Source organism: Ammospiza caudacuta, chromosome 30 (genome assembly GCF_027887145.1).
Source record: "Ammospiza caudacuta isolate bAmmCau1 chromosome 30, bAmmCau1.pri, whole genome shotgun sequence".
In the NCBI taxonomy this organism is placed as follows: Eukaryota; Metazoa; Chordata; class Aves; order Passeriformes; family Passerellidae; genus Ammospiza; species Ammospiza caudacuta.
In genome coordinates, this window is record NC_080622.1 from 4,879,557 (window position 1) to 4,905,689 (window position 26,133).

General features: G+C 55.3%; 4 protein-coding genes across 5 annotated transcripts; all 4 read left to right on the top strand.

Annotated features, from left to right (window-relative positions):
- The first annotated feature begins 204 nt into the window (after window positions 1–204).
- On the top strand, window positions 205–3,902 carry S100A14 (S100 calcium binding protein A14). Its single transcript, XM_058821861.1, has 4 exons — window positions 205–261; window positions 1,090–1,171; window positions 2,689–2,835; window positions 3,457–3,902. The coding sequence occupies exons 2-4, from the start codon at window positions 1,139–1,141 to the stop codon at window positions 3,574–3,576; spliced, it is 300 nt and encodes a 99-aa protein (XP_058677844.1). The 5' UTR covers window positions 205–261; window positions 1,090–1,138; the 3' UTR covers window positions 3,577–3,902.
- Window positions 3,903–8,933: 5,031 nt separating this feature from the next.
- Window positions 8,934–15,403, top strand: S100A16 (S100 calcium binding protein A16). 2 transcript variants are annotated; one of them, XM_058821851.1, is made up of 3 exons: window positions 8,934–9,012; window positions 13,093–13,254; window positions 14,725–15,403. In XM_058821851.1, the coding sequence occupies exons 1-3, from the start codon at window positions 9,007–9,009 to the stop codon at window positions 14,887–14,889; spliced, it is 333 nt and encodes a 110-aa protein (XP_058677834.1). In that variant the 5' UTR covers window positions 8,934–9,006; the 3' UTR covers window positions 14,890–15,403. The 2 variants fall into 2 exon arrangements, with proteins under 2 accessions (XP_058677834.1, XP_058677835.1); XM_058821852.1 differs by lacking the exon at window positions 8,934–9,012 and adding an exon at window positions 11,841–11,862.
- Window positions 15,404–18,515: 3,112 nt separating this feature from the next.
- LOC131569518 (protein S100-A4-like) lies at window positions 18,516–20,666 on the top strand. Its single transcript, XM_058821726.1, has 2 exons — window positions 18,516–18,665; window positions 20,505–20,666. Exons 1-2 carry the CDS (start codon window positions 18,525–18,527, stop codon window positions 20,664–20,666), a joined length of 303 nt encoding a protein of 100 aa, XP_058677709.1. The 5' UTR covers window positions 18,516–18,524.
- A 2,465-nt stretch (window positions 20,667–23,131) lies between these two features.
- On the top strand, window positions 23,132–25,100 carry LOC131569517 (protein S100-A4-like). Its single transcript, XM_058821725.1, has 3 exons — window positions 23,132–23,201; window positions 24,070–24,223; window positions 24,859–25,100. The coding sequence occupies exons 2-3, from the start codon at window positions 24,086–24,088 to the stop codon at window positions 25,021–25,023; spliced, it is 303 nt and encodes a 100-aa protein (XP_058677708.1). The 5' UTR covers window positions 23,132–23,201; window positions 24,070–24,085; the 3' UTR covers window positions 25,024–25,100.
- The last annotated feature ends 1,033 nt before the right edge of the window (window positions 25,101–26,133 follow it).

The window sequence follows — 26,133 nt, forward strand, 5'->3', positions numbered from 1 at the left end:
ATATTCATCGCCCCGAATCCCGGCGCTGCTGAGATCCCGGTGCGGGCTCTCGGTGCCGTTCCCACACGGGATGAGGAAGATGAGGAACCGCCGGTGTGGCCGGGAAGGAGGGAAGGAGGCGTTTCCCGGCCCCAACGCTGGCGCCGGGCCAGGCGCTCCTAAATCACTGCCTTGCACCACGGAGCTCCCACTCACACCTGGCCCGGTATAAAACCCCGGCCCGCCGCAGCCCGGGCACACCCGGGCCAGCCCGAGCTGCAGGTGAGTGGGATGGGATGGGGCCGAGGGGGTCTGTGTGCCTTGGGATGGGATCAGAGCGGGTTTGTGTGCTCTGGGATGGGATCAGAGCGGGTTTGTGCACTCTGGGATGGGATCAGAGGGGGTTTGTGCGCTCTGGGATGGGATCAGAGCGGGTTTGTGTGCCTTGGGATGGGATCAGAGCGGGGTTGTGCGCTCTGGGATTGGATCAGAGCGGGGTTGTGCGCTCTGGGATGGGATCAGAGCGGGGTTGTGCGCTCTGGGATGGGATCAGAGCGGGGTTGTGCGCTCTGGGATGGGATCAGAGCGGGGTTGTGCGCTCTGGGATGGGATCAGAGCGGCTTTGTGCGCTTTGGGATGGGATCAGAGGGCGTTTGTGTGCCTTGGGATGGGATCAGAGCGGCTTTGTGCGCCCTGGGATGGGATCAGAGCGGCTTTGTGCGCCCTGGGATGGGATCAAAGCAGGTTTGTGTGCCTTGGGATGGGATCAGAGCGGGGTTGTGCGCTCTGGGATGGGATCAGAGGGCGTTTGTGCGCTCTGGGATGGGACTGAGGGCGTTTGTGCGCTCTGGGATGGGACTGAGGGGGTTTTTGGGTTTGTGTGCTCTGGGATGGGATCAGAGGGGGTTTTTGGGTTTTTGAGCCTCGGGCCCCTCCGCTCCCACGCTCGGCTCTGCCGCGACTTGCGAGGACGCCGGGGACGTGTCCCGGCAGCTCCGGAGCCGCATCCCGGGGCTCGTTCCGCCGTGAGGAGGAGGAGGAGTCCTGGAGCTGGAATAGGGGGAGCTCACCCCAAACCCAGAGCTGAGCTTGGATTCCTTTCCCCGCCAGCTGCCCCCGGATCCCCGGCACAGGAGGGACCCCCGAGAGACCCCCGAGGATGGGCCAGTGCAACTGCCGCAAGAAGAGAAAGGTCCGCGGGGACACCGGGGGTGACACCGGGGGCGATACGGGGGGTGACACCGGGGGTGACACCGGGGGTGACCCCCGGGCATGGCGCAGGAACCGGGGGCTGCTCGGGGCTTTGGGAGGCTCCGGGATTGACTCCGGGAGCGTCTCCGTGGATGCCCCGGTGGTAGAGAAGCTCCCGTTCTTCTGCTCGGTTTGCAACCGGGACGTGCCCACCGGGGAGGTGCTCACCCCAACCGGGAGGTGCCCGCCCCACCCCTGGCACCGGTGGAGGATTTGGGGGCACCGGGTTGTGGCTTTGGGCATCACCGGCTGTGGTTTCACGGGGAAGCCGCAGATTTGGGGTGAATCAGCGGCGTTTCACTAAAACGGAGCCGCGGGAGAGACCGGGAGAGAAAGGGAATGACCAAGATTGACCGGCATTGACCGAGATTGACGGGGATTGACCGGGAGTGACCGGGAATGATGGGGAGGGACCGGGATTGACAGGGAGAGACCGAGAACAACCGGGGTTGATCGGGAATGACCAGGATTGATCAGGAAAGACCGGGATTGACCGGGATTGACCGGGATTGATCGGGAATGACCGGGACTGACCAGGAGAGTCTGGGAGAGACCGAGAGTGACCACGACTGACCTGGGCTGACCACGACTGACCGGGAGAGACCGGGATAGACTGGGGACGGGGGTCCGGTTATTCTGCGCCCCCCGCCCCGCCGGTACCGGGGTCTGGGGGTGGCCGGGGAGCTCCGGGCGGGCTCTGAGTCACGGAGGGAGAGGAAGAACCAGTCGGGACGGGCCGGGCCCGCGCCGGGGGTGGCGAGAGACGCCGCGGTGGCGGAGCCTGGGCGGGGACGGCTCGGGGGGACGGGAGGTGGCGGCTGGAGGGGCCGCGACAGCTGGATGGGGGCGAGAAACATCTGGGGGCATCACAGCTGTGTGGGGGCTGCGAGGGGGCACAGGTGGATGGGGAGGTGGCACAGCTGGATGGGCTTACAGCTGGATAGGGTGGCAGCTGGATGGGGAGGTGGCACAGGTGGATGGGGAGGTGGCACAGGTGGATGAGGGGGTCACAGGTGGATGTGGAGGTGTCTCGCATCTGCACAGACGGGCCTGGTGCTAAGATTTTTTTATGCCGTGGTTGTGAAGGGGTTAAATGTTTGATCGGGGGGTGTTCCACCCGCTCGGGGCTTGTCCTGTGTCCCCCTCCTGACGTGTCACCCCTTCCGGGAGCTGTGCCACCCCTCTGGGGACAGTGCCACCCCTGTGGGGACCTGTCCCACCCCTCCATGGAGCTGTGCCACCCCTCTGAGATCTGTCCCACCCACCTGAGGACCTGTGTGACCCATCCTGGAGCTGTGTCACTCCCTCTGGGGAGCAGCGCCACCCCCGTGGGAACCTGTCCCACCCCTCCAGGGAGCTGTCCCACCCCCCTGAGAACCTGTGTGACCCCCCTGGGGACCTGTCCCACCCCCTTGGGGACCGGTCCCCCCTTTTCTCACCCCGTGTCCTCCCTCCCAGGACTGCCAGGAGCTGACGGACGTGGAGCGCGCCATCGAGACTGTGATCAGCCAGTTCCACTGCTACGCCGTGAAGGGCCAGAAGGAGTACCTGACCCCCAACGAGATGCAGGAGCTGCTGGCGCAGAAGCTGCCGCACCTGGGCAAGGTCAGGGGAGTGACCAGGAGGAGATGGGAGGGGTCCTGGGTGAGGTGGGAACCCCCCAGAATGTCCCGATGGGGTCCTGGATGGAGGTGGGAGCCCCTGATGGGGTCCTGGATGAGGTGGACCCCCCAATGGGGTCCTGGATGAGATGGGACCCCCATAATGGGGCCCTGGATGGGAGTGGGACCCCCCCAGGATGTCCCAATGGGGTTCTGGAGCCCCACAGAATGTCCCAATGGGGTCCTGGATGGAGGTGGGAGCCCCTGATGGGGTCCTGGATGGGGGTGGGATCCCCCCAGTGGGGTCCTGGGTGAGGTGGGACCCTCTCAGGATGTCCTGATTGGGTCCTGGATAGGGGTGGGACCCCCGCAGAATGTCCCGATGGGGTCCTGGATGAGGTGGGACCCTCCCCAGGATGTCCTAATAAGGTCCTGGACCCCCCCAGGATGTCCCAATAAGGTCCTGGACCCCCCCAGGATGTCCCGATGGGGTCCTGGATCCCAATGTTTTCTCTGTGGGACCCCCCCCCATCACCCCAATATTGTCTCGGGGAGACCCCCCATCCCCATCACCCCAATATTGTCTCGGTGGGACCCCCCCATCACCCCGACGTTGTCTCCGCAGTGCGTGGGACCCCTGGAGGAGAAGATCGAGTGCATGGGAGACCCCAACGAGGCCAAGCTGGAGTTCGGGGAGTACTGGGACATGATGGGCGACGCGGCCAAGGGCTGCCGGAGGAAGTAGAGGGCGATGGCGGGGACGGGGAGGCCCCCGAGGTGCCGCTCCTGGAGCTCCTGAGGCCGCCGAGCTCGGGGGGGACAAAGCGACCTCGGCGGGTCCCCCCTGCCCTTCCATCCCTGCCCTCCTCAGGCCTCCTGCCAGCCCCCAGCTCTGGCCGCTGTGGGGGTACCGGGGGGTCCTGGGTGCTCTGCCTCCATCCCCCGGGACCCTCGGGGTTCGGCTCCCCCGGGACCCTGTGGGTTCGGTTCCCCCCGTCCCGGAGCTCCGGAGTGATCGGGACTCGGCTCCTTCCCCCTGACCCCCCCGGGATTTTGGGGCTCGACCCCCCAGCCCCGATCCTCGGGACCCTCCGGGTTCGGTTTCCCTGGTCCCGGAGCTCCGGAGTGATCGGGACTCGGCTCCTTCCCCTTGATCCTCCCGGGATTTTGGGGTTCGTTCCCTCAGCTCCGTGCCCATAGGCGCCTCCACCCCCGGGCTTGTCCCATCTCTGTCCCCGGGACCCTCCGGGTTCGGTTCCCCCGGTCCCGGAGCTCCGGAGCCATCGGGACTCGGCTCTTTCCCCCTGATTCCCCCGGGATTTTGGGGCTCGATCCCCCCAGCCCTGATCCTTGGGACCCTCCGGGTTCGGTTCCCCCCGGTCCCGGAGCTCCGGAGTCATCGGGTCTCGGCTCCTTCTCCTCGGTCTCCCCGGGATTTTGGGGTTGGTCCCCACCATGGCACCTCCAGGGCATCTCCACCCCCGGGTTTGTCCCACCTCGGTCTCTCGGGACCCTCCGGGTTCGGTTCCCCCCGGTCCCGGAGCTGCGGAGCCATCGGGATTCGGCTCCTTCTCCCCGATCCCCCCGGGATTTTGGGGTTTGTTCCCCCATTCCCGGTCCCCGGGACCCTCCGGTTGGGGCTCCTGGAGCTCCGGAGCCTTCAGGACTCTGCTCCTTCCCCTCGGTCCCCTCGGGATTTTGGGGTTCGTCCCCCCATCTCTGTACCCCATCACCCCTTGGCACCTCCATGGGCACCTCCAGAGGCACCCTAAATTCCGCCGTGCCCCTGGCTGGGTGCGGGTGGCCCCGGAGCTTTCCCCGCGGTTCCCCCCCTGTTTCTGGGGGGTTCTTTTGGGGTTTTTTCGGGGTGATTTTGGGGTTTTTGCCCTCTCGGTGCCCCCCACACCTCCAGGGGGTCGGGCGGGGCCGCTCGCGAGCGTTTTTGTATAAATTAATAAAGGAAAAAATGGAAAAACCCAAAAAATCCCAAACAAAGGAGAATGGGGGGAATCTTGTTTGTTGGGGGGCGGGTCGGGGGTGCAGGATTGGGGGTTGGGGTCGTGGATTTGGGGTGGGCAGAGGATGGGGGTGCTGGGGGGGATGTCGGGGATGCTGCAGGGGCTCAGGGGATGCTTTGGGGGCACCAGGGATGTTTTTGGGGGGTACCGGGGATGCTCTGGGGGTGCTGAGGATGCTCTGGGCGTGCAGGGGATGATTTGGGGGTGCAGGGGATGCTCTGGGGGTGCCAGGAATGTTTTGAGGGTGCAGGGGGTGCTGTGAGGATGAAGGGGATGCTGAGGGGGTGCCAGGGATGTTTTGGGGGTGCAGAGGATGCTGTGGAGATGCTGAGGAAGCTCTGGGGGTTCAGGGGTGCTGCAGGTGTGTGTGAGACCCCCGTGGACATCCCAGGGGTCTCACACACCCCCAGTTCCCGGGTGCCCCCCATTGTGGGGACCCCACGGGCAGAGCCAGGGCTGTGCTTTGGGGATTCAGCTCCTGGGCTGGAGGGGAGACCCCAAAATCCTGAAAAAAACCCCAAAATCCTGAGCTTGGCAACCTCTGAAAGGCCTTCGAGGCTTGGAAAAGGTGGGATTTGGGTGTAGTTACAGGGAATTGGGAAAGAGGAAATTCCACAGAGGGTGAGGACAGGGCTGGAGCGCCCGGTTTGCCATCCGCACCCTTCAGGAGGCTGTGGGCACCCCGAAAAGGCTTTGGGGACCCTCAAAATGAACATCTAAAAAAGGACAGGGCGTGGAGAGGGAGAAAACCAAACCCAAAGTGCTGCAAAGGTCGGGCAGCATGGGTTTGGGGCGAATAAAAGCCTCAATTTTATCCAAAATCCAGGTTTGGGGCAAATAAAATCCTTAATTTGAGCCAAAATCAAATTTTTTGGTGGGTGCAAGAGGCTGACAGAGGTTAGGGGCAAAATAAATATTTAATTTGAGCCAAAATCACATTTTCTGATGGATGCAAGGGGCTCACACAAGTTTGGAGCGAATAAAATCCTTAATTTGAGACAAACCCCAGGTTTGGGCTGAATAAAATCCTTTAATTTGAGCCCAAAGCCAAGTTTGGGGTGAATAAAATCCTTTATTTGAGCCAAAACTACTCATTCTGGTGGGTGCAAGGAGCCAGCATGGATTTTGAGCAAATACAATCCTTTATTTGAGCCAAACCCCAAGTTTGGGCTGAATAAAATCCTTAATTTGAGCCCAAATCAGATGATCTGGCGGGTGCAAAAAGCTCGCATAGGTTTGGGGTGAATAAAATCCTTAATTTGATCCAAAACCCAGGTTTGGGGTGAATGAAATCCTTAATTTGATCCAAAACCCAGGTTTGGGGTGAATGAAATCCTTAATTTGATCCAAAACCCAGGTTTGGGGTGAATAAGATCTTTAATTTGAGCCCAAATCCCATTTTCTGGGATTTTGGAGCCCTGTCCAGCCCTCAGACCTCTCTGGCCTGGCTGAGCCTCTCCCCATCCGGGACCTGAGCTCGCAAATCCCCATCCATCAATTAATTAACGCTGCTAATTGCAGCCCCGGTGCCTCACGGAGCCAGATGCGATGCCGAGATCAGATCCCGGGCGCTGGGCGCACCTGGGGACGCAAAGCAGGAGCTGATTTTTATCCACCTGCTCCCATCACCCCTGGAATTCCTCCCCGTGCCGGAAAAAATCGCGTCAGCTCAGCCCCGGCCCCGTCCTAATCGCGGCGGGGAGGGAGAAAACCTGTTCTGGTGGTGGTGACGGTGGTGGTGGTGGTGGTGATGCAACACCTCGGCGGGGTGGGAATGGCTCCCCGAGCCCCGGGGCGGACAGCTCAGCCCTGAATCAGCCTCTCATCACATCTCCTGCCCATGTCACAACCACGTCCAGGCCCTGCTCTTTACGAGGCATCCAGGGCGTGTTCGGGTGCCCCGAGCGGGCAGGAGCCACCCCGGCCCGGCCCAGAGGTGTCCCCAGCCCATGGGAGCTTGGGGAGATTGGGGTTCCCCTGGTCCTGCACCCCCCGGCTGGAGAATTGGGAGGTTTTTTTGGGGTCTCCAGGACCTCTAGATGAAGAATTTGGGGGTGTTTGGTGTCTCCAGCACCCCCAGATAAACAATTTGGGGGTGTTTTGTGTCTCCAGCACCTCCAGGTGAAGAATTTGGAGGTGTTTGGTGTCTTCAGCACCTCCAAATTGAGGACCGGGAGGTGTTTGGTGTCTTCAAAGAGGAATTTGGGAGGTGTTTGGTGTCTCCAGGACTTCTAGATGAAGAACTGGGAGGTGTTTGGTGTCTCCAGCCCCCCTAGATGAAGATTTGGAGGTGTTTGGTGTCTCCAAAGAAGAATTTCGAGGTGTTTGGTGTCTCCAGATGAAGAATTTGGAGGTGTTTGGTGTCTCCAGCACTTCCAGATAAAGAATTTGGAGGTGTTTGGTGTCTCCAGGACTTCTAGATGAAGATTTGGAGGTGTTTGGCGTCTCCAAAGAAGAACTGGGAGGTGTTTGGTGTCTCCAGATGAAGAATTTGGGAGGTATTTGGTGTCTCCAAAGAAGAACTGGGAGGTGTTTGGTGTCTCCAGGACTTGCAGATGAAGATTTGGAGGTGTTTGGCGTCTCCAAAGAAGAACTGGGAGGTGTTTGGTGTCTCCAAAGAAGAATTTTGAGGTGTTTGGTGTCTCCAAAGAAGAACTGAGAGGTGTTTGGTGTCTCCAGCACCATGGGAACCTTTCCCAGAGGGATCTTTGGTGACCTCCAGAACATTCCAGACCCATCCAGGAGTGCCTCGCACGGCAGGAATTGTCCTCCTGTCACCAGGGCTGGGAGCCAGGAGTCCCCACAGCCCCGGAAGATTTGGGGTTCCCCTTTGCCCCCCATCTGACACATTTCCTGTGTCTCCCCAGTCGCAGCCACACCTTCCAGGGAACCCTAAATGATCGTTGTCCTTGTGAAACCCAACCTGAGAGCAGACAGGAGCTCCCTGTGGGCCAACCACGGTGCCACCAGAGGTGCCACCAGCCTGGCAGGACCTGTCCCTTGCCACCAACCCGGGTTTTGGCTCAAATTACAGATTTTATTTAACCCAAACTTGTTTCACCCCCTTGCACCCATCAGAAAATGTGGTTTAGGCCCAAATAAAGGATTTTATTTGCTCCAAACTTGTGTGAGCCCCTTGCACCCAGTAGAAAAAGTGGTTTGGGCTCAAATAAAGGATTTTCTTCACCCCAAACCTGGGTTTTGGATCAAATTTAGGATTTTATTTGCTCTAAACCCATGCTGGCTCCTTGCACCCATCAGAAAATGTGGATTTGGCCCAAATCAAGGATTTTATTCACCCCAAAAGTGTTTCAGCCCCTTGCATCCACCAGGACAAGTGGTTTGGGCCCAAATTAAGGATTTTATCCACCCCAAACCTAGGGTTTGGCTCAAATTAAGGATTTCATTCTTAAACCCATCCCCAAATTTATTTGCCTTAAATTTGGCTCAGATTAAGGAACTTGCCTTAAATTTGGCCCAAATGAAGGAATTTATTTGCCTTAAATTTCCCAAAACTGTGTCAGTCCCTTGCACCCAGCAGAATGAGTGATTTTGGCCCAAATGAAGGATTTTATCCACCCCAAACTTGGATTTTGGATCAAATAAAGGATTTTGTTTAACCCAAACTTGTTCCAGCCCCTTGCACCCACCAGGAGAAGTGGTTTGGGCTCAAATTGAGGATTTTATTCACCCCAAATGTGTTTCAGCCCCTTGCACCCACCAGATCATCTCATTTCGGTTCAAATTAAGGATTTTTTTTTTGGCCCTGGTGCCCGGGCTGGGTCAGAGCTGGAATAAATGAATTTCCATGATCAGGGGGGAATTCTGTGCCCTCTCCCCACTGCCGGGACCCCTCGTGCACCCCTTTGGGACCTTTTGGGGTGATCCCAAAACCCCAAAACCCCAAAGGAGCCCCGAAGGAGCCCGGTGCAGGTCCCTGCTCGCTCGTGCCTGTCCCAGGTGTGTCGCAACCTCGGGGAAGCGTTTCCCAGGTAAGGCCCCGGTCTGGAAACGCCCTGGGAACGTCAGGGAAGGGTGGGAGGCTCCTTAAAAACCCGGCTGGGCCGGCGGGATGGGTGCGAGGTGAAGGAGAGAGCGGCCGGAGCGATTCCCACCAGCCCGGACGGACGCACGGACACCGCGGGACGCACGGAAGGATGCAGGTGGGGAAAACCGGGGTGGGGGAAAATGGGGGGGATCCGCCCTGGGGACCCTCATGGCGGTGAGGATTTACCTGGGAACAGCCCCTGGGGTGTAAAGCTGGAGGCTGAGGAGGTGGAAATTCCTGGAATTCTCTGGGAGTGGCTGAGGGGAACCGGGATGGGCTCGGGAGGAACCGGGATGGAACCGGGATGGGCTTGGGGGGGACGGGATGGGCTCGGGAGGAACCGGGATGGGCTGAGGGGAACCGGGAGGGGTCGGGGGGAACCAGGATGGGCTCAGGAGAACCGGGATAGAACCGGGATGGGCTGAGGGGAACCGGGATGGGCTTGGGGGGGAACGGGATGGGCTCGGGAGGAACCGGGATAGAACGGGGATGGGCAGAGGGGAACCAGAATAGAACCGGGATGGGCTCGGGAGGAACCGGGATGGAACCGGGATGGGCTTGGGGGGGACGGGATGGGCTCGGGAGGAACCGGGATGGGCTGAGGGGAACCGGGAGGGGTCGGGGGGAACCAGGATGGGCTCAGGAGAACCGGGATAGAACCGGGATGGGCTTGGGGAGAACCAGGATAGAACCGGGAGGGGATCAGGGGAACCGGGATGGAACCGGGATGGGCTTGGGGGAAACCGGGATGGGCTGAGGGGAACCGGGATGGGGTCGGGGGAACCAGGATAGAACCGGGATGGGCTGAGGGGGAACCGGGATAGAACCGGGATGGAATCGGGATGGGCTGAGGAGAACCGGGATAGAACTGGGATGGGGTCGGGGGAACCGGGATGGGCTCGGGGAGAACCGGGATAGAACCGGGATGGGATCAGTGGAACCGGGAGAGAACCGGGATGGGCTCGGGAGGAACCAGGATGGAACCGGGATGGGCTTGGGGGGGACGGGATGGGCTCAGGAGAACCGGGATGGGCTGAGGGGAACCGGGATGGAACCGGGATGGGCTTGGGGGAAACCGGGAGGGGTCGGGGGGAACCAGGATGGGCTCAGGAGAACCGGGATAGAACCGGGATGGGCTGAGGGAAACCGGGATAGACTGGGATGGGCTCGGGAGGAACTGGGATGGGCTGAGGGGAACCGGGATGGGGTCGGGGGAACCAGGATGGGCTCAGGAGAACTGGGACAGAACTGGGATGGGCTGAGGGGAACCAGGATAGAACCGGGATGGGATCAGTGGAACCGGGATAGAACCGGGATGGGATCAGTGGAACCGGGATGGAACCGGGAGGGGATCAGTGGAACCGGGATGGAACCGGGATGGGCTCGGGAGAACCGGGAAAAAGGGAATTTGCCATTGGAAAAGGGGGACTTTTTTTGGTGGAAAAGGAGGATTTACCAGTGGAAAAGAGGATTTCCTATCGAAAAGGGGGATTTGTTGGTGGGAAAGGGGGATTTGCTGTTGGAAAAGCAGGATTTGTTGGTGGAAAAGGGATCGGCCAGTGGAAAAGGGATTTGCCAGTGGAAAAGAGGAATTTGTTGCTGGAAAAGGGGAATTTCCCGGTGGAAAAAGGGGATTTTTTGGTGGAAAAGGAGGGTGTTTTGGTGGAAAAGGTTTTTTTTTGGTGGAAAAGGAGGATTTGCCAGTGGAAAAGGGGAATTTGTGGGTGGAAAAGGGAGATTTGACAGCGGAAAAGGGAGATTTTTCGGTGGAAAAGAGGAATTTGACAGTAGAAAATCAGGATTTGCCGGCGGGGATGCCGAGCTGGGAGCAGGGAGCGCTGGGGCCGCGCGTGGCTCTGTCCCTGTGTCCCTCAGTGTCCCTCAGTGTCCCCCAATGTCCCCCAGCGTCCCCCAGTGTCCCCATGTCCCCGAGTGCCACCCGGTGCCCCCGGCTGGCCCCGGGGCTGTCCCGTGAGTCACCGGCGGAGCAGCCTCGGTGCCCCAGGGCCGGGCAGGGCGCTGCCACCAGGGGGACAGGACGGGTGACACTGATGTCACCGATGTCACCCATGTCACGATGTCACCGGGCGAGTGCAGGGATGGGTGACACCGATGTCGCCGCCAGGTGCCACGGTGCTCCCAAATCCCTTCGGTTCCTGGGCTGGAGATGGAATCCCTGAGCCCCAAAGCCACCCTGGTGACAGTTCTGAGAGTTGGGGACAGTGCCCAGCGCTGGAGTGGCACCACAGGGGACGGGGGTGGCTTGGGAGGACACAGGGACACGTGGGGATAAGGAGGAGAGAGCGGCTGGGCATGGTGTCACCTCCCTGGGCCTGGTGTCACCTCCCTGGGCCTGGTGCCACCTCCCTGGGCCATTGTGGCAGGGCCTGGTGTCACCTCCCCATCGTGGCAGGGCCTGGTGTCACCTCCCTGGGCCCGGTGTCACCTCCCTGGGCCTGGTGTCACCTCCCTGGGCCTGGTGCCACCTCCCTGGGCCCGGTGTCACCTCCCTGGGCCTGGTGTCACCTCCCTGGGCCTGGTGCCACCTCCCTGGGCCATTGTGGCAGGGCCTGGTGTCACTTCCCCAGCGGTGTCACCTCCCCATTGTGGCAGGGCCTGGTGTCACCTCCCTGGGCCCGGTGTCACCTCCCTGGGGCAGGACAGGGCAGGGTCAGGGTGACAAAAGGGGACAGGAGGTGGCACGGGGCAGGTCCTGAGCGAGCAGCAGGGTTGGGGACACGCTCAGATGGCGTCCCCAGAGTGGGGACAGCGCTGGGCCACCCCTCGAGGTCCCTGTGGCGGTGGCAGTGGCGGTGGCTGTTGTGATCATTGATGTCCCCTGGACTGTCCCCACCCCGGCCGGGCAGGAAAGAGCCGTGCCCGGCCAAGGTGACGCCGTTTCCGTGTCATTGTCACCGGGATGTGACGGAGACACCGTCCTGACAGGCCCAGGCTGAGCTTCCTGGTGGGGACCGTGGGGGGACAGGAGGGGACAGGAGGGGACAGCGAAGACAGGGAGGGGACATTGGGGACAGAGGGGAGAGGGGGGACAAGAGGGACAGGGAGGACAGGAGGGACAGGAGGGACAGAAGGGGCACGGAGCAACCAGGAGGGGACAGGAGGGGACAGAAGGGGACAGGAGAGACAGGGGGCACAAAGAGCAGCCAGGAGGGGACAGGAGGGACAGGAGGGACAAGGGGGGGACAGGAGGGACAAGGGGGGGACAGGAGGGACAGGGGACACGAAGGAACAGGGGGGCAGAGGGGACAGGAGGGACAGGAGAGGACAGGGGGGACAGGAGGGGACAGGAGGGACAGGAGGGACAGGAAGGGACAGGAGGGGACAGAAGGGGACAGGAGAGGACAGGAGGGGACAGGAGGGGACAGGAGGGACAGGAGGGACAGGAGAGGTTCTCGGCAAGCCGGGACCTGCCCCCGCCGCAGCCGTGAAGCAACAGCGAGGGCAGGGCCGGTAATTCCTGCCGGTAATTCCGGCCCCGTTCCTCCCTAACGAGCCCCGCGGCACCGAGCGGGACCGGCAGCACCGGCACGGCCCGGCCCGGGCGCGGGGGCGGCACAGGAGGCCCCGGGGCTGGGCGAGGCGGGCACGGGGGGCACCGAGTGGGGCGGGCACAGGTGGCACCGAGGATTTTGGGTGGCACCGAGGATTTTGGGGGTGGGCACAGGTGGCATCGAGCAGTTCTGGGTGGCACCGAGGATTTGGGGGCAGGCACAGTTGGCATCGAGGAGTTCTGGGTGGCACCGAGGGTTTTGGGGCGGGCACAAGTGGCACCAACTGGGGCGGGCACATGTGGCACCGAGGATTTGGGGTGGGCACAGGTGGCACTGAATTTTGGGAAGGCACAGGTGGCACAGAGGATTTTAGTGGCATTGAGGAGTTCTGGGGGTGGGCAGAGGTGGTACCAAGGATTTTGGGGCAGGTACAGGTGGCACAGAGGATTTTGGGGGTGGGCACAGGTGGCACCGAGCAGTTCTGGGTGGCACTGAGGATTTGGGGGCAGGCATAGTCGGCACCGAGGATTTTGGGTGGCACCAAGTATTTTGGGGCCGATGAAGAAGATGAGAACCCCCCACACCCGCCCGGGGCCATTTGCCTTTTGTCAAGAATGGTTTTTCCCTTCTGGGGGTTTGTACTGGAGCCCCCCGAGGGTCTCACCTGAGTTTTGCCCCCTCAGGGCACCATGGCCGAGTGCACGGAGCTGGAATGGGCCGTGCAGGTGCTGGTGAACAACTTCGACAAGTACTCGAGCCGCTGCTGCTGCTGCAAGAACCCGCGGCGCATCAGCAAGAAGGATTTCCGCAAGATGCTCAGCCGCGAGCTCAACCACATGCTGACGGTGAGCACGGGGGGGCAGGAAAGGGGTTTTGGGGGTTCTGCCCAACCTGACCCCGGCCTGAACATGGTCTGAACTTACAAAAGCCGTTTATAACACCAGCCCTGTGAGGAGCATTAATAACCAGAGCCAAATCAACATAAAATCACTAATGCCCTACTCATCCATCAGCCACATAGGACGCGTTGTAGCCACAACCCTAACCCTAATAACCAGCAGCAATCTGCCTACACCAAATGGACCTAAAATCACAAATCGCCTACTTATCTGTCAGTCACATAGGACGAGTAGGAGCCACAACCATAACCCTAAACCTAACCCTAACCCTAACCATAACAATAACCCTAACCCTAACCCTAACCTAACCCTAAACAAAACCCTAACCCTAACCCTAACCCTAACCCTAACCCTAACCCTAACCATAACCCTAACCCTAACCCTAACCCTAACCCTAACCTTAACCCTAACCCTAACCCTAACCCTAACCAAAACCCTAACCCTAACCCTAACCCTAACCATAACCCTAACCAAAACCCTAACCCTAACTCTAACCCTAACTCTAACCCTAACCCTAACCCTAACCTTAACCCTAACCCTAACCCTAACCCTAACCAAAACCCTAACTCTAACCCTAACCCTAACCATAACCCTAACCCTAACCCTAACCAAAACCCTAACTCTAACCCTAACTCTAACCCTAACCCTAACCCTAACCAAAACCCTAACCCTAACTCTAACCCTAACCCTAAAATTGCAAATTGACGACTCATCCGTCAGCCACTTAGGAAACTTCAGGTCCTCCTGTGGTGTCCCCTCTGTCACAGCTGTCCTGGGCTCTGTCTCATTGCTCTGCCCCTTCTCTGAGGGTTTGGGGTTCCACCAGTGGGATCTGCACCTGCTGCAGGGCCAGGAAGGGAAACTGGGATATGCAAACAGCAAAGTCATTGAGAATGCCCAAACACTAACCCAAACACAAATCCTAACCCAACCCTAACCTTAACCTTAACACTAACCCTAAGCCTAACCCTAACCAAATGCTAGCCCTAAACTTAATCCTAAACCTAACCTGAAACCTAAACCGAAACCCTAACCTGAACCCCAACCCTAACCTTAAAGCTAACCCTAACCCTAACCCAAAACCCAGCCCTAAACCTAACCTAAACACTAACTGTAACCAGAACCCTAACCCTAACCTAAACCCAAATTTAAACCTTAAACCTAACCTTAAATCTAACCTTAAACCTAACCCTAACCCTAACCTTAACTCCAACCTTAACCTTACCCTAACCCCAAACCTAACCCCAACCCTAACCCTAACCCTAACCCCAACCCAAACCCAAACCCTAAATCCCAACCCTAACCTTAACCCTAACCCCTACATTTCACTTAAATCAAAACGGATTTCTACCCTGGAAAATTTCCACTCTGGTTCCGACACCACGTTACACCCAAAACTCCACTGTGACACCACAGGACACGGGGAACCGCCGCGCCGCCGACAAACTCATCTGCGACCTGGATGAGAACAAGGACGGGCGCATCAGCTTCGAGGAGTACTGGACCTTGATAGGCGGCATCGCCAGCCCCATCGCGCAGATCATCCGCCAGCAGGAGCAGAGTGTCAAACACACCAAGTAGACGCTGCTGGAACCCCCCGGAACCCCCCAGCTCCTCCCATTCCCCGCTTTTTAAATTTTATTTTATTTTATTTTATTTTATTTTATTTTATTTTATTTTATTTTCATTTTATTTTAATTTTATTTTATTTTTTGGTTTTTTGTGCCTGCCCCGAGCCTCCGGGACCCCCCCAGCTCCTCCCATTCCCCGATTTTGTTTTTTCTTCTCCTCAGGTTGTGGCAGATAATTTAACAGCATTGGATGGTGTTAAATTTCATACCTTGAATCGCGTTTGAGATTTTAGATTGAATTATGTCTGAATATTCGTCATTTTCTTAGAGGATGAATCTCCCCAGTGCTGTGGGGCGGGAATTTTGTCTGTGCTCAGAAATCCCAACACTCGGGGGTCCCCCAAACTGGGGGGGGGGGGTCTCTTTTTCTCCTTTTTTTCCCCAAAAAACCTTGGGCAAAGGGGGGGTTGTTTTCTGCTGGGTTTTTCGTGGTTATTTATTGTTTATTGCAGCAATAAAGTTTGGAGGAGCAGCTGGTGATGCTCAGATTTTATTGGGGAGGGGGATTTGGGGGGGGGTCTCCGCTCTGTCCCCCACCTGTGGTGGTGTTCACAGGGGGCTCAGATGAGGGAAGAGATGGGAATGTGGATTCCGTGTTTCAGAAGGCTTGATTTATTATTTTATTAGAGATATTATTTTTATAATATTTATTTATTACTTAATTAAATAATATATTATTATTTATACAACTTATATATTTAATATACCTATATATTATATATAATAGAAATATATATTTCATTATATATAATAAAATATATACATAAACTTATATATTTATGTATATAGTAATATTTAAATATGTATTATTAAATATATAAATATAATAACATCACAATAAGATAAAGTAATATATTATTATTATTATAAAATATTATTATATAATAAATATATAAAATATACATAATGAAATATATTATGAATAATAAATATATTTTAGTATATAAATTATATATAAAATATAAATACATAATATATATATAAATATATGACATATAATAATAAATATGTAATATATTAAAATAAATATAGAATGTAGAATATATAAATATATATTTATATATCTAAACATTATTTATATAAGTATATATATTTATATATATAATTAATATAATATCTATTAGATATTGTATTTAAACTATACTAAAAGTATAGAAGAAAGCGTTTCATCAGAAGGCTAACAAGGAGTAGAAAAAGAATGAATAACAAAATCCTTTTATTCAAAATTATTAAACAAAATCTCACCAGAGAGAGCCACATTTGGACTATGATTAATTAAAAACAACCACGTGACACCAATCACAGATCCACCGACTGTGATTAGCCATTAATTAAAACAACCACATGAGACCAATCACAGATCCACCCGTTGCAGCAGATAATTATTGTTTTTATGTTGTTCTTTCTCGGGAGAAAAAAATCCCAAAAAAAGGATTTTTTCAGAAAATATCCGAAAATTTTCAGGAAATAACCCAACATCCACCCTGGGCACGCCTCGGCCGGGCTGGCGGCAGCGCCAGGAGCCACCACGGGGTGGCACCAACACCGCGGCCAAACCTGTCCCGGGAGGTCCCTCCGTGTCCCCTCCGTGGGACATCCCCGGGCAGGGACACCCAGGGCTGGCCCCGATCGTTAATGGGATCTCACAGCTCATTAATGGGATCACACTGCTCATTAATGGGATCACACAGCTCGTTAATGGGATCACACAGCTCGTTAATGGGATCTCACAGCTCATTAATGGGATCACACAGCTCGTTAACGGGATCTCACAGCTCATTAATAGGATCTCACAGCTCGTTAATGGGATCACACTGCTCATTAATGGGATCTCACAGCTCGTTAACGGGATCTCACAGCTCATTAATGGGATCTCACAGCTCGTTAATGGGATCTCACAGCTCATTAATGGGATCGCACAGCTCATTACACTGGGATCACAGCTCACTCATTAATGGGATCGCACAGCTCCTTAATGGAATCACAGAGCTCATTCATTAACGGGATCTCATAGCTCATTAACAGGATCACAGAACTCATTAATGGGACCTCACATCTCAATAATTAACGGGATCTCACAACTCGTTAATGGGATCCCGCAGCTCATTAATTCATGGAATCACAGAGCTCACTCATTAATAGGATCTCACAGTCCATTAATAGGATCTCACAGTTCGTTAGTGGGATCCCAGAGCTGTGGAATCTCATTAATTAACGGGATCATTAATTAATGGGATCCCGCACCCCCCGAGCCTCCGCGTTGTCCCGTGCGAGCCCGGCCCGGGCTGTCCCCGTGGGAACGGGCGGGGCCGGGCTGAGTCAGGGCCGAGGAATCCCCGCGGGCGCGGCCGGGCCGTGACTCACCCGGGGCGAGCCGAGCCTGGCCAAGCCGGGCCGTGACTCACCCGGGGTGCGGGGCGAGCCGGGCTCAACCGGGCTCAACCGGGCTGAACCGGGCCGGGCCGGGCGCGGCTCCCCCGGGACCCCGGAGATCCGGGCTCGGCCACTCCCCTTCTATTTTATTTTATTTTATTTTATTTTATTTTATTTTATTTTATTTTATTTTATTTTATTATTATTTTTTGCCAAATTTTTCCACACCCAGGAGGCCCTTCAATTTTATTTTATTTTACTTTGTTTTATTTTATTTTAATCATTTTGGAGACCAGTTCCCCAGTTTGTGTCCCTTTCCCAGCCCTGGAGGAGAAGGGGGAACAGGGAAGGTCTCGTTTGTGCCCCAAAGGGGATGCCCCGTGTGGGATCGCAGAGAATTTGGGGTGTTCTGTTCCCCAAATGTGCCCGGGAAAAGGGGCAGCTCGTTAATGGGGTCACAGAGCTCGTTAATGGATCTCACAGCTCACTCATTAATGGGATCTCACAGCTTGTTAATGGATCACACAGCTCACTCATTAATGGGATCACAGAGCTCATTAATGGGATCTCACAGCTTGTTAATGGATCACACAGCTCACTCATTAATGGGATCACAGAGCTCATTAATGGGATCACAAAGCTTACTAATTAATGGGATTGCACAGATCGTTAATGGGATCACAGAGCTCATTCATTAATTGGATCTCACAGCTCATTAATAGGATCATACAGCTCATTAATAAGATCACACAGCTCACTCATTAACGGGATCTCGCAGCTCATTAACGGGATCATACAACTCACTAATAGGATCACACAACTCATTAATGGGATCTCACAGTTCCCTCATTAATGGGATCACAGAGCTCATTAACAGGATCACACAGCTCATTATCAGGATCACATGGCTCATTAACAGGATCACACAGCTCGTTACACAAAAATGAGGCGCGGGTGAAACCCAATGTGAGGATCAGCCGGGCATGTGGGGGCTGCCCTGGGGGCAGTGCCACCCACCCTGTCCCACCCTGTGCCACCCTGTGCCACCTTCCCGGGCTATAAATCCCCTCCGTGCCCCGCTGCCCCATCCCAACTCTTGAGGAACTGATCCACGCTCAGCCGGTGAGTCCCCGCTCCCTTTTCCCCTTCCAGCACCCCAAAATCTGCCCAGAAGCTGATGGCAGCCCCCGATCTGTGTCCCCAGGTGTCCCCATGGCGTGTCCCCTGGAGCAGGCCATGGCCCTCATGGTCACCACCTTCCACAAGTACTCGGGCAAGGAGGGCGACAAGTACAAGCTGAGCAAGGCCGAGCTCAAGGAGCTGCTCAACAAGGAGCTGCCCGTGTTCGGGAGCGTGAGTGGCCTTGGGGACATCCCGGGGGTCCCTCGGGGGTGGAGGGGCAAGAGGGACCAGCCCCGGGTCCTTCCTTGGGTCTTTGTCCTGGATCTTTGTCCAGGGTCTTTTCTCTTGGGTCTTTGTCCTGGGTCTTTCTCTGGGTCTTTGTCTCGGATCTTTGTCTTGGGTCTTTCCTCCTGGGTCTTTCTCTGGGTCTTTGTCTTGGGTCTTTGTCCTGGGTATTTCCTCCTGGGTCTTTCTTTCTCTGGGTCGTTCTCTGGGTCTTTGTCCCAGGTCTTTGTCCTGGATCTTTGTCCAGGGTCTTTTCTCTTGGGTCTTTGTCCTGGGTCTTTCTCTGGGTCTTTGTCTCGGATCTTTGTCTTGGGTCTTTCCTCCTGGGTCTTTCTCTGGGTCTTTGTCCCGGGTCTTTGTCCTGGGTATTTCCTCCTGGGTCTTTCTCTGGGTCTTTGTCCCGGATCTTTTCTCTCCTGGGTCTTTTTCTCCCAGGTCTTTCTGTGGGTCTTTTCTCCCAGGTCTTTGTCCTGGGTCTTTTCTCTCCCGGGTCTTTCTTTCTCTGGGTCTTGGTCCCGGGTCTTTCCTCCTGAGTCTTTTTCCCAGGTCCTTCTTCCTGGTCTTTCCTCCTGGGTCTTTTTTTCTCCAGGTCTTTCTCTCTGGATCTTTTCTCCCGGGTCGTTCTCCCAGGTCTTTTTTCCTGCGTCTTTCTCCTGGGTCTTTCTCTGGGTCTTTCCTCCCAGGTTTTTTCTCTCCCAGGTCTTACATTCTCCTGGGTCTTTTTCCTCCTGGGTTTTTTCTCCCGAGTCTTTGTCCCGGGTCTTTCTCCGGGTCATTTCTCCTGGGTCTTTCTCCCAGGTCTTTCCTCCCAAGTCTTTTCTCCCAAGTCCTTCTTCCAGGTCTTTTCTCCCAGGTCTTTCTCCTGGGTCTTTTCTCCGAGGTCCTTCTCCCTGGTCTTTGTCTCTGGTCTTTTCTCCCAGGTCTTTGTCCTGGGTCTTTTCTCCTGGGTCTTTTTTCTCCCATGTCTTTCTCTGTGTCTTTCTTCTGGGTCTTTCCTACCGGGTCTTTTTCTCCTGGGTCTTTCTCTGGGTCTTTTCTCTGGGGTCTTTTCTCCCAGCTCTTTTCTCCTGGGTCTCTGAAATTCTGAAATCCCTGGAGAACAGGAGGAATGATGTCTGGAGAGGCTCAGCCCCAAAGGAAATTTGGCTTTTTTTAAACCCACAGAAATATTTTGTTTGGCAAAGGAAATCACGCTCCCATTTCCCTTTTTTTCATAATTTCTTTTTTTAACCCTCACTTCCCTTTCTCAGCTTGTGGTTTCAACTGGGAGGCAAAATTTTTTTTTTAAATATTTTTTTTTGCCAAATTTTTCCACGCTCCGGAGGCTCCTCAATTTGATTATTTATTTTATTTTATTTTATTTTATTTTATTTTATTTTATTTTATTTTATTTTATTTTATTTTATTTTTTTGCCAAAATTTTCCATGCCTGGGACGCAATTTAATTTAATTTAATTTAATTTAATTTAATTTTATTTTATTTTATTTTGTTATTTTATTTTGTTTTCGCCAAAATTTTCCACACCTGGGAGGCAATTTAATTTAATTTTATATTTTATTTTATTTTAATATTTTTGCCAAATTTTTCCACACCCGGGAGACACTTAAATTTTTTTTTTTTTTTTGGCCAAATTTTTCCACACCTGGGAGGCATTTTGGCAATTTGGGCACTGCCCATCTCACCCACCAAGGCCAAAACCCGTCCCTGAGGCAGAGGAGGGGAGAAGGGCGGGGAAGGGGCGGCCCCTCCCCTCCAACCCTGCCCCAAACCCTCTCCCCTGACAGAAACAAATGGACGAGGCCGAGTTCAAGCGGCTGATGAACGACCTGGACCACAACAAGGACAGCGAGGTGGATTTCAAGGAGTACGTTTGCTTCCTGGCCTGCATCACCATGGGCTTCAACGAGTTCTTCAAGGACGACCCCAGCAAGCACCGCAGGAAGTGACCCCGGGATGACCCCAGAGTGACCCCGGGATGACCCCGGAGTGACCCCTCAAGTGACCCCTCCCCGTGCCCATCCCAGCCCTGAGGGGCTTTCAATAAAAGATTTTCCCTGATCCTGGCTGAGTTTCGGGGTTCTGTTCAGGCCTTACCCCAATCCTGCTCAATTTTGGGGTTCTCTTCAGGTTCTCCCCCAGTCCTGCTCAGTTTTGGGGTTTTGTTCAGATTTTCTCCCAGTTCTGGGGTTCTGTTCAGGTTCTCCCCAGTTCTGGCTCAATTCTGGGGGTTCTGTTCAGGCTCTCCCCAATCTTGGCTCTGTTCTGGGGTTCTGTTCATTTTTCCCCCAATCCCAGTTCAGTTCTGGGGCTCTCTTCAGGTTTTCCCCCAGTCCTGGCTGAGTTTTGGGGTTCTGTTAGGCTCTCCCCCAATCCTGGTTCAGTTTTAGGGTTCTGTTCTTTTTTTTCCCCAATTCTGGCTCAGTTTTTGGGGTTCTGTTCATTTTTACCCCAATCCCAGTTCAGTTCTGGGGTTCTGTGCAGATTTTCTCCCAGTTTTGGGGTTCTGTTCAGGTTCTCCCCAATTCTGGCTCAGTTTTGGGCCTGTTCAGCTTTTCCCTAAATCCCAGCTGAGTTTTGGGGGTTTGTTCTTTCCCCCCCCAATTCTGGCTCAGTTCTGGGATTCTGTTCATTTTTTCCCCAATCCTGCTCAGTTTTGGGGTTTTGTTCAGATTTTCTCCCAGTTCTGGGGTTCTGTTCAGGTTCTCTCCAATCCTGACTGAGTTTTGGGGTTCTGTTAATATTTTTCCCCTAATCCTAGCTCAGTTCTGGGGGCTCTGCTCAGTTCTGGGGTTCTGTTCAGGTTCTCCTCCAATCCTGGTTCAATTTTGGGGCTCTGTTCATTTTTTCCCCCCAATCCTGGTTCAGTTTTGGGGCTCTGTTCATTTTTTCCCCCAAGCCTGGTTCAGTTTTGGGGCTCTGTTCAGGTTCTCCCCGATCCCAGCTGAGTTTTTGGGGTTCTGTTCACTTTTACCCCCAATCCTGGTCCAGTTTTGGGGTTCTTTTTGTTTTTTCCCCTCAATCCTGACTGAGTTTTGGGGTTCTGCTCATTTTTCTCCCACTCCTGGCCACGCTCAGCGTCCACCCCCACCGTGCCCAGCCTGACTCACACCCTCCTCCAGCTCTGTGGGATTTTCCACGGCGTGGCTCAGCCCTGTAGAGGGTTTATTTTGGGACAAATTTGAGCAAAAACAACTCTTGGATGTCCCTTGGAACCTTCTGGCCGGCTCGGGGAGGGTTCAGGATTGATGCCACCAGGGCTGGGGGCACACCAAGCTCCCAGATTCTCCCTAAATCACCGAAGTCCTCCCCAAATCCCCCAGGTTGTCCCCAAAGCCCCCAAATCCTCCCAAATCTCCCAGGTTGTCCCCAAATCCTCCCCAAACCCCCCCAGGTCCTCCTCAAAGCCCCCAAATCCTCCTCAAATCCCCTAGATTGTCCCCAAAGCTCCCAGATTGTCCCCAAATCCCCCAAATCATCCCCAAAACCCACCAGACCCTCCCCAAACCCCCCAAAGCCCCCGCAGGTTGTCCCCAAATCCTCCAGGTCCTCCCCGAGACCCCCAAATCCTCCCCAAAATTCCCCGGGTCCTCCCCAAATCTCCCAAATCCTCAGATCCATCTGGGAAGGGTTGGGGGACACTCAGGGGCTGGGGAGACCCTCGGGGGCTTTGCCAGGGTTTGGGAACACTCGGGGGATTTTCCGGGGTTTGGGGGCACTCGGGGGTTTTGCCAGGGCTGGGGGGACCCTCGGGGGCTTTAGGGGACCCTCGGGTTCTTTTCCGGGGCTCGGTGTTGTGCAGAGCCCGCTGCGGTGCCCCCCCGGCTCCCCACACGTGCCCGGGCCACGGGAGCGGCTCCGTTACACAACGGAAACACAAAATCGCTGCCAAGAGGCTGGAAAAGGGCAAAAAAAAACAAACCCTCGGCACAAACCCCGGCTCGGCGCCAACCCCGAGACCGAACCGGACCGAGCTGGGGCCCGGCCGGACCTCGGGGTGGCACCGGGGGGCACCGAGGGGCACCGGGGGGATGCGGTGCCCACCCGCACACCCCGAACCCCGCGGGCTCTCCCGGCCCTGGCAAAGCCCCCGAGTGTCCCTCAAAGCCCCCGAGTGTCCCCCAGACCTCCCCAGATGGATACGGGGGCTTGGGGAGGATTTGGGGGCTTTGGGGAGGATTTTGGTGACAAAACCGTGGCAGAAACCGCGGCTGCTCCGACGCTCAGGGTGGCAAATTCACCCAATTCACCCGTTTTTGCTCCTCCTAACCCAAAACCACCGCCCTTGGCAAGCTTGGAGCTCCCGGGGTTTCCTTTCTCCTCCTTTTCTCCTTTTCCAGCCGGCTCCGGGCGGGCTCGGGAGCGCCGCTGCCTCCCCCGGCCGGGAGTGGCTCAGGCGGGGCTATAAATTCTATAAATGCCCGGGCCTGAGCCCCGCTCCCCTTCCGCCCTGCCCGATCTCTCCTGTTCCTCCGGAATTCTCGGTGAGTCGCTTTTCCCCCTCCAGATGTTCTCCAGGTGTTGCCGGGCGCGGCTGGGGGGGTCCTGCCGCAGGTGCCCAGCTGGAAATGTGGATTTCACCTGGAGAGGGCTGGAAAAACTCCCGAGCTCCTTCCCTTCCCTTTGGAAAAACTCCCGAGCTCCTTCCCTTCCCTTCCCTTCCCTTCCCTTCCCTTCCCTTCCCTTCCCTTCCCTTCCCTTCCCTTCCCTTCCCTTCCCTTCCCTTCCCTTCCCTTCCCTTCCCTTCCCTTCCCTTCCCTTCCCTTCCCTTCCCTTCCCTTCCCTTCCCTTCCCTTCCCTTCCCTTCCCTTCCCTTCCCTTCCCTTCCCTTCCCTTCCCTTCCCTTCCCTTCCCTTCCCTTCCCTTCCCTTCCCTTCCCTTCCCTTCCCTTCCCTTCCCTTCCCTTCCCTTCCCTTCCCTTCCCTTCCCTTCCCTTCCCTTCCCTTCCCTTCCCTTCCCTTCCCTTTTTGGGGTTTTTTCCCCCCATTTTGGGGTTGTTCAGCCCAACTAGAGCCAGGGATGGAACGGAACATCCCGGGCCTGGCACGGGAGATTTGTCCCTGGTTCTGGTTCTGGGGGTGCCCAACTCCTCTGTCCCCTCCCCATGTCCCTCCCCAGATGTTCTCCAGATGTTGGGGAGTCCTGCTGCAGGTGCCCAGCTGGAAATGTGGATTTCACCCGGACAGGGCTGAAAAAAAAATCCCGAGCCCCTTCTTTTCCCATTTTTTCCTCCCACTTTGGGGTTGTTCAGCCCGAATGGAGCCAGGGAGAGAACGGAGCATCCCGGGACAGACCCGGGCCTGGCACGGGGGTACCTGGGGGTGCCCAGCTCTCGTGTCCCCTTGTCCCCAGGTTTGTCGCTGTCCCCATGGCGTGTCCCCTGGAGCAGGCGCTGGCCGTGGTGGTCGCCACCTTCCACAAGTACTCGGGCAACGAGGGCGACAAGTACAAGCTCAACAAAGCCGAGCTCAAGGAGCTGCTCACCAAGGAGCTGCCCAGCTTCAGCGTGAGTGCCGGGGGGACGTGCAAAACCCGCTTTTAGCCCCTCCAAAACCCGGTTTTACCCTCTCCAAAACCCGGTTTTAACCCCTCCAAAATCCTCTTTTAACCCCTCCAAAAATATATTACTTATATTTTTACCTCTATTTTTTATTACTTATATTTTTACCTCAGTTTTTTATTATTTCTATTTTTACATCTATTTTTTATTATTTCTATTTTTACCTCAGTTTTTTATTATTTCTATTTTTACATCTATTTTTTATTATTTCTATTTTTACCTCTATTTTTTATCACTTATATTTTTACATCTATTTTTTATTATTTCTATTTTTACCTCCTTTTTTATTACTTATATTTTTACATCTATATTTTATTTTTACCTCTGTATTTTTACCTCTTATATTTTTATCTCTATTTTTTATTATTTATATTTTTACCTCTATTTTTTATTATCTATATTTTTACCTCGATTTTTTTATTACTTATATTTTTACATCCATTTTTTATTATTTATATTTTTACCTATATTTTACCTTTTATATCTTACTATCCCTCAAAAACCCGGATTTAACCCCTCCAAAACCCGGTTTTTACCCCTCAAAACCCGGTTTTAACCCTTCCTTTTCCTCCCCCGGGTAGAAACAAACCAGCGAGGCGAGCTTACAGAAGCTGATGAGCAACCTGGACTGCAACAGCGACAACGAGGTGGATTTCCAGGAGTACGTGACCTTCCTGGCCTGCATGGCCATGATGTGCAACGAATTCTTCCAGGACCTGCCGGACAAGATGCCCCGCAGGAAGTGAGGGCAGGGCCCGCCACGGCCCCGGGGCCGTCCCGATGTGATCCCGATGTCATTTCAATAAATCTCGATTTAAATGAAGGGGTTTTGTTCCCCCCCGGGGGTATCTATGGCTGGGCTGGGGGAAGGTGGGGTTCTGGTTCTGATTCTGATTCTGGTTCTGGCTGGGGGAAGCTGGGGGTGATGCCAGGCTGGTTCTGGTTCTGGTTCTGGTTCTGATTTTGGCCCTGGATTTGGTTCTAATTCTGGTTCTGGCTCTGATTCTGGTTCTGGTTCAGCCCGGTGTGGATTCTGCATCCCCAAGGCCTCAGGAATCTCCCTCCACGGGCCGCTCCCAGGCTGGTTCTGGCTCTGATTCTGGCTCAGATTCTGGCTCTGGTTTTAATTCTGACTGGTTCTGGTTCTGGTTCTGGCTGTTTCTGGTTCTGATTCTGCCTCTGGCCCTGGCTCCGGTTCTGGCTGTTTCTAGCTATGGTTCTGGTTCTGGTTCTGATTCTGCCTCTGGTTCTGGCTCTGCTTCTGGTTCGGCCCGGAGTTGATGCTGCACCTCCGAGGCCTCAAGAACTCCCCTGGGGCCGTTCCCAGGCTGGTTCTGGTTCTGGTTCTGGTTCTGGTTCTGGTTCTGGTTCTGGTTCTGGTTCTGGTTCTGGTTCTGGTTCTGGTTCTTCCTGAGTTGGGGCAAGCTGGGAGCAATGCCAGGTTGGTTCTGACTCTGGCTCTGGTTCTGGTTATGATTCTGGTTCTGGTTCTGGTTCTGGTTCTGGCTCTGCTCGGGTTCGATCCTGCACCCCCGAACCGTCGGGGACCCCCCCGGGGCCGCTCCCCGGCAGCCGCATCGGGGCTGACTCAGCCCGGCCCGGCCGCTCCTCCCGGAGCCGCTCCCGTCCCGCAGGGCTGCGGGAACAGCTCCGAGCTGGGATTGAGCCGGTTCGGGCTCAGCTCCGAGCTGGGATTGAGCCGGTTCGGTGTCAGATCCGAGCTGGGATTGAGCCGGTTCGGGCTCTGTCCCTCACCCACCGCCCCGCGGATGTCGCGATTGTCGCCTCCCCATCCCCGGTGCTCCCGGATTTCTGCCGCGTTCCTGCCCGGGGTGCGGCCGTGCGGAGCCGCCGCT

What these genes read in the sequence shown, in the direction of transcription:
- S100A14 (XM_058821861.1), top strand. Translation starts at nt 1,139, where the DNA reads ATGGGCCAGTGCAACTGCCGCAAGAAGAGAAAG. An exon ending in ACTGCCGCAAGAAGAGAAAG is followed by an intron (nt 1,172 to 2,688) that starts GTCCGCGGGGAC and finishes CCTCCCTCCCAG; the next exon opens with GACTGCCAGGAGCTGACGGA. An exon ending in AGCTGCCGCACCTGGGCAAG is followed by an intron (nt 2,836 to 3,456) that starts GTCAGGGGAGTG and finishes TTGTCTCCGCAG; the next exon opens with TGCGTGGGACCCCTGGAGGA.
- S100A16 (XM_058821851.1), top strand. An exon ending in AGCTCAACCACATGCTGACG is followed by an intron (nt 13,255 to 14,724) that starts GTGAGCACGGGG and finishes GTGACACCACAG; the next exon opens with GACACGGGGAACCGCCGCGC.
- LOC131569518 (XM_058821726.1), top strand. Translation starts at nt 18,525, where the DNA reads ATGGCGTGTCCCCTGGAGCAGGCCATGGCCCTCATGGTCACCACCTTC. An exon ending in AGCTGCCCGTGTTCGGGAGC is followed by an intron (nt 18,666 to 20,504) that starts GTGAGTGGCCTT and finishes CTCCCCTGACAG; the next exon opens with AAACAAATGGACGAGGCCGA.
- LOC131569517 (XM_058821725.1), top strand. Translation starts at nt 24,086, where the DNA reads ATGGCGTGTCCCCTGGAGCAGGCGCTGGCCGTGGTGGTCGCCACCTTC. An exon ending in AGGAGCTGCCCAGCTTCAGC is followed by an intron (nt 24,224 to 24,858) that starts GTGAGTGCCGGG and finishes TCCCCCGGGTAG; the next exon opens with AAACAAACCAGCGAGGCGAG.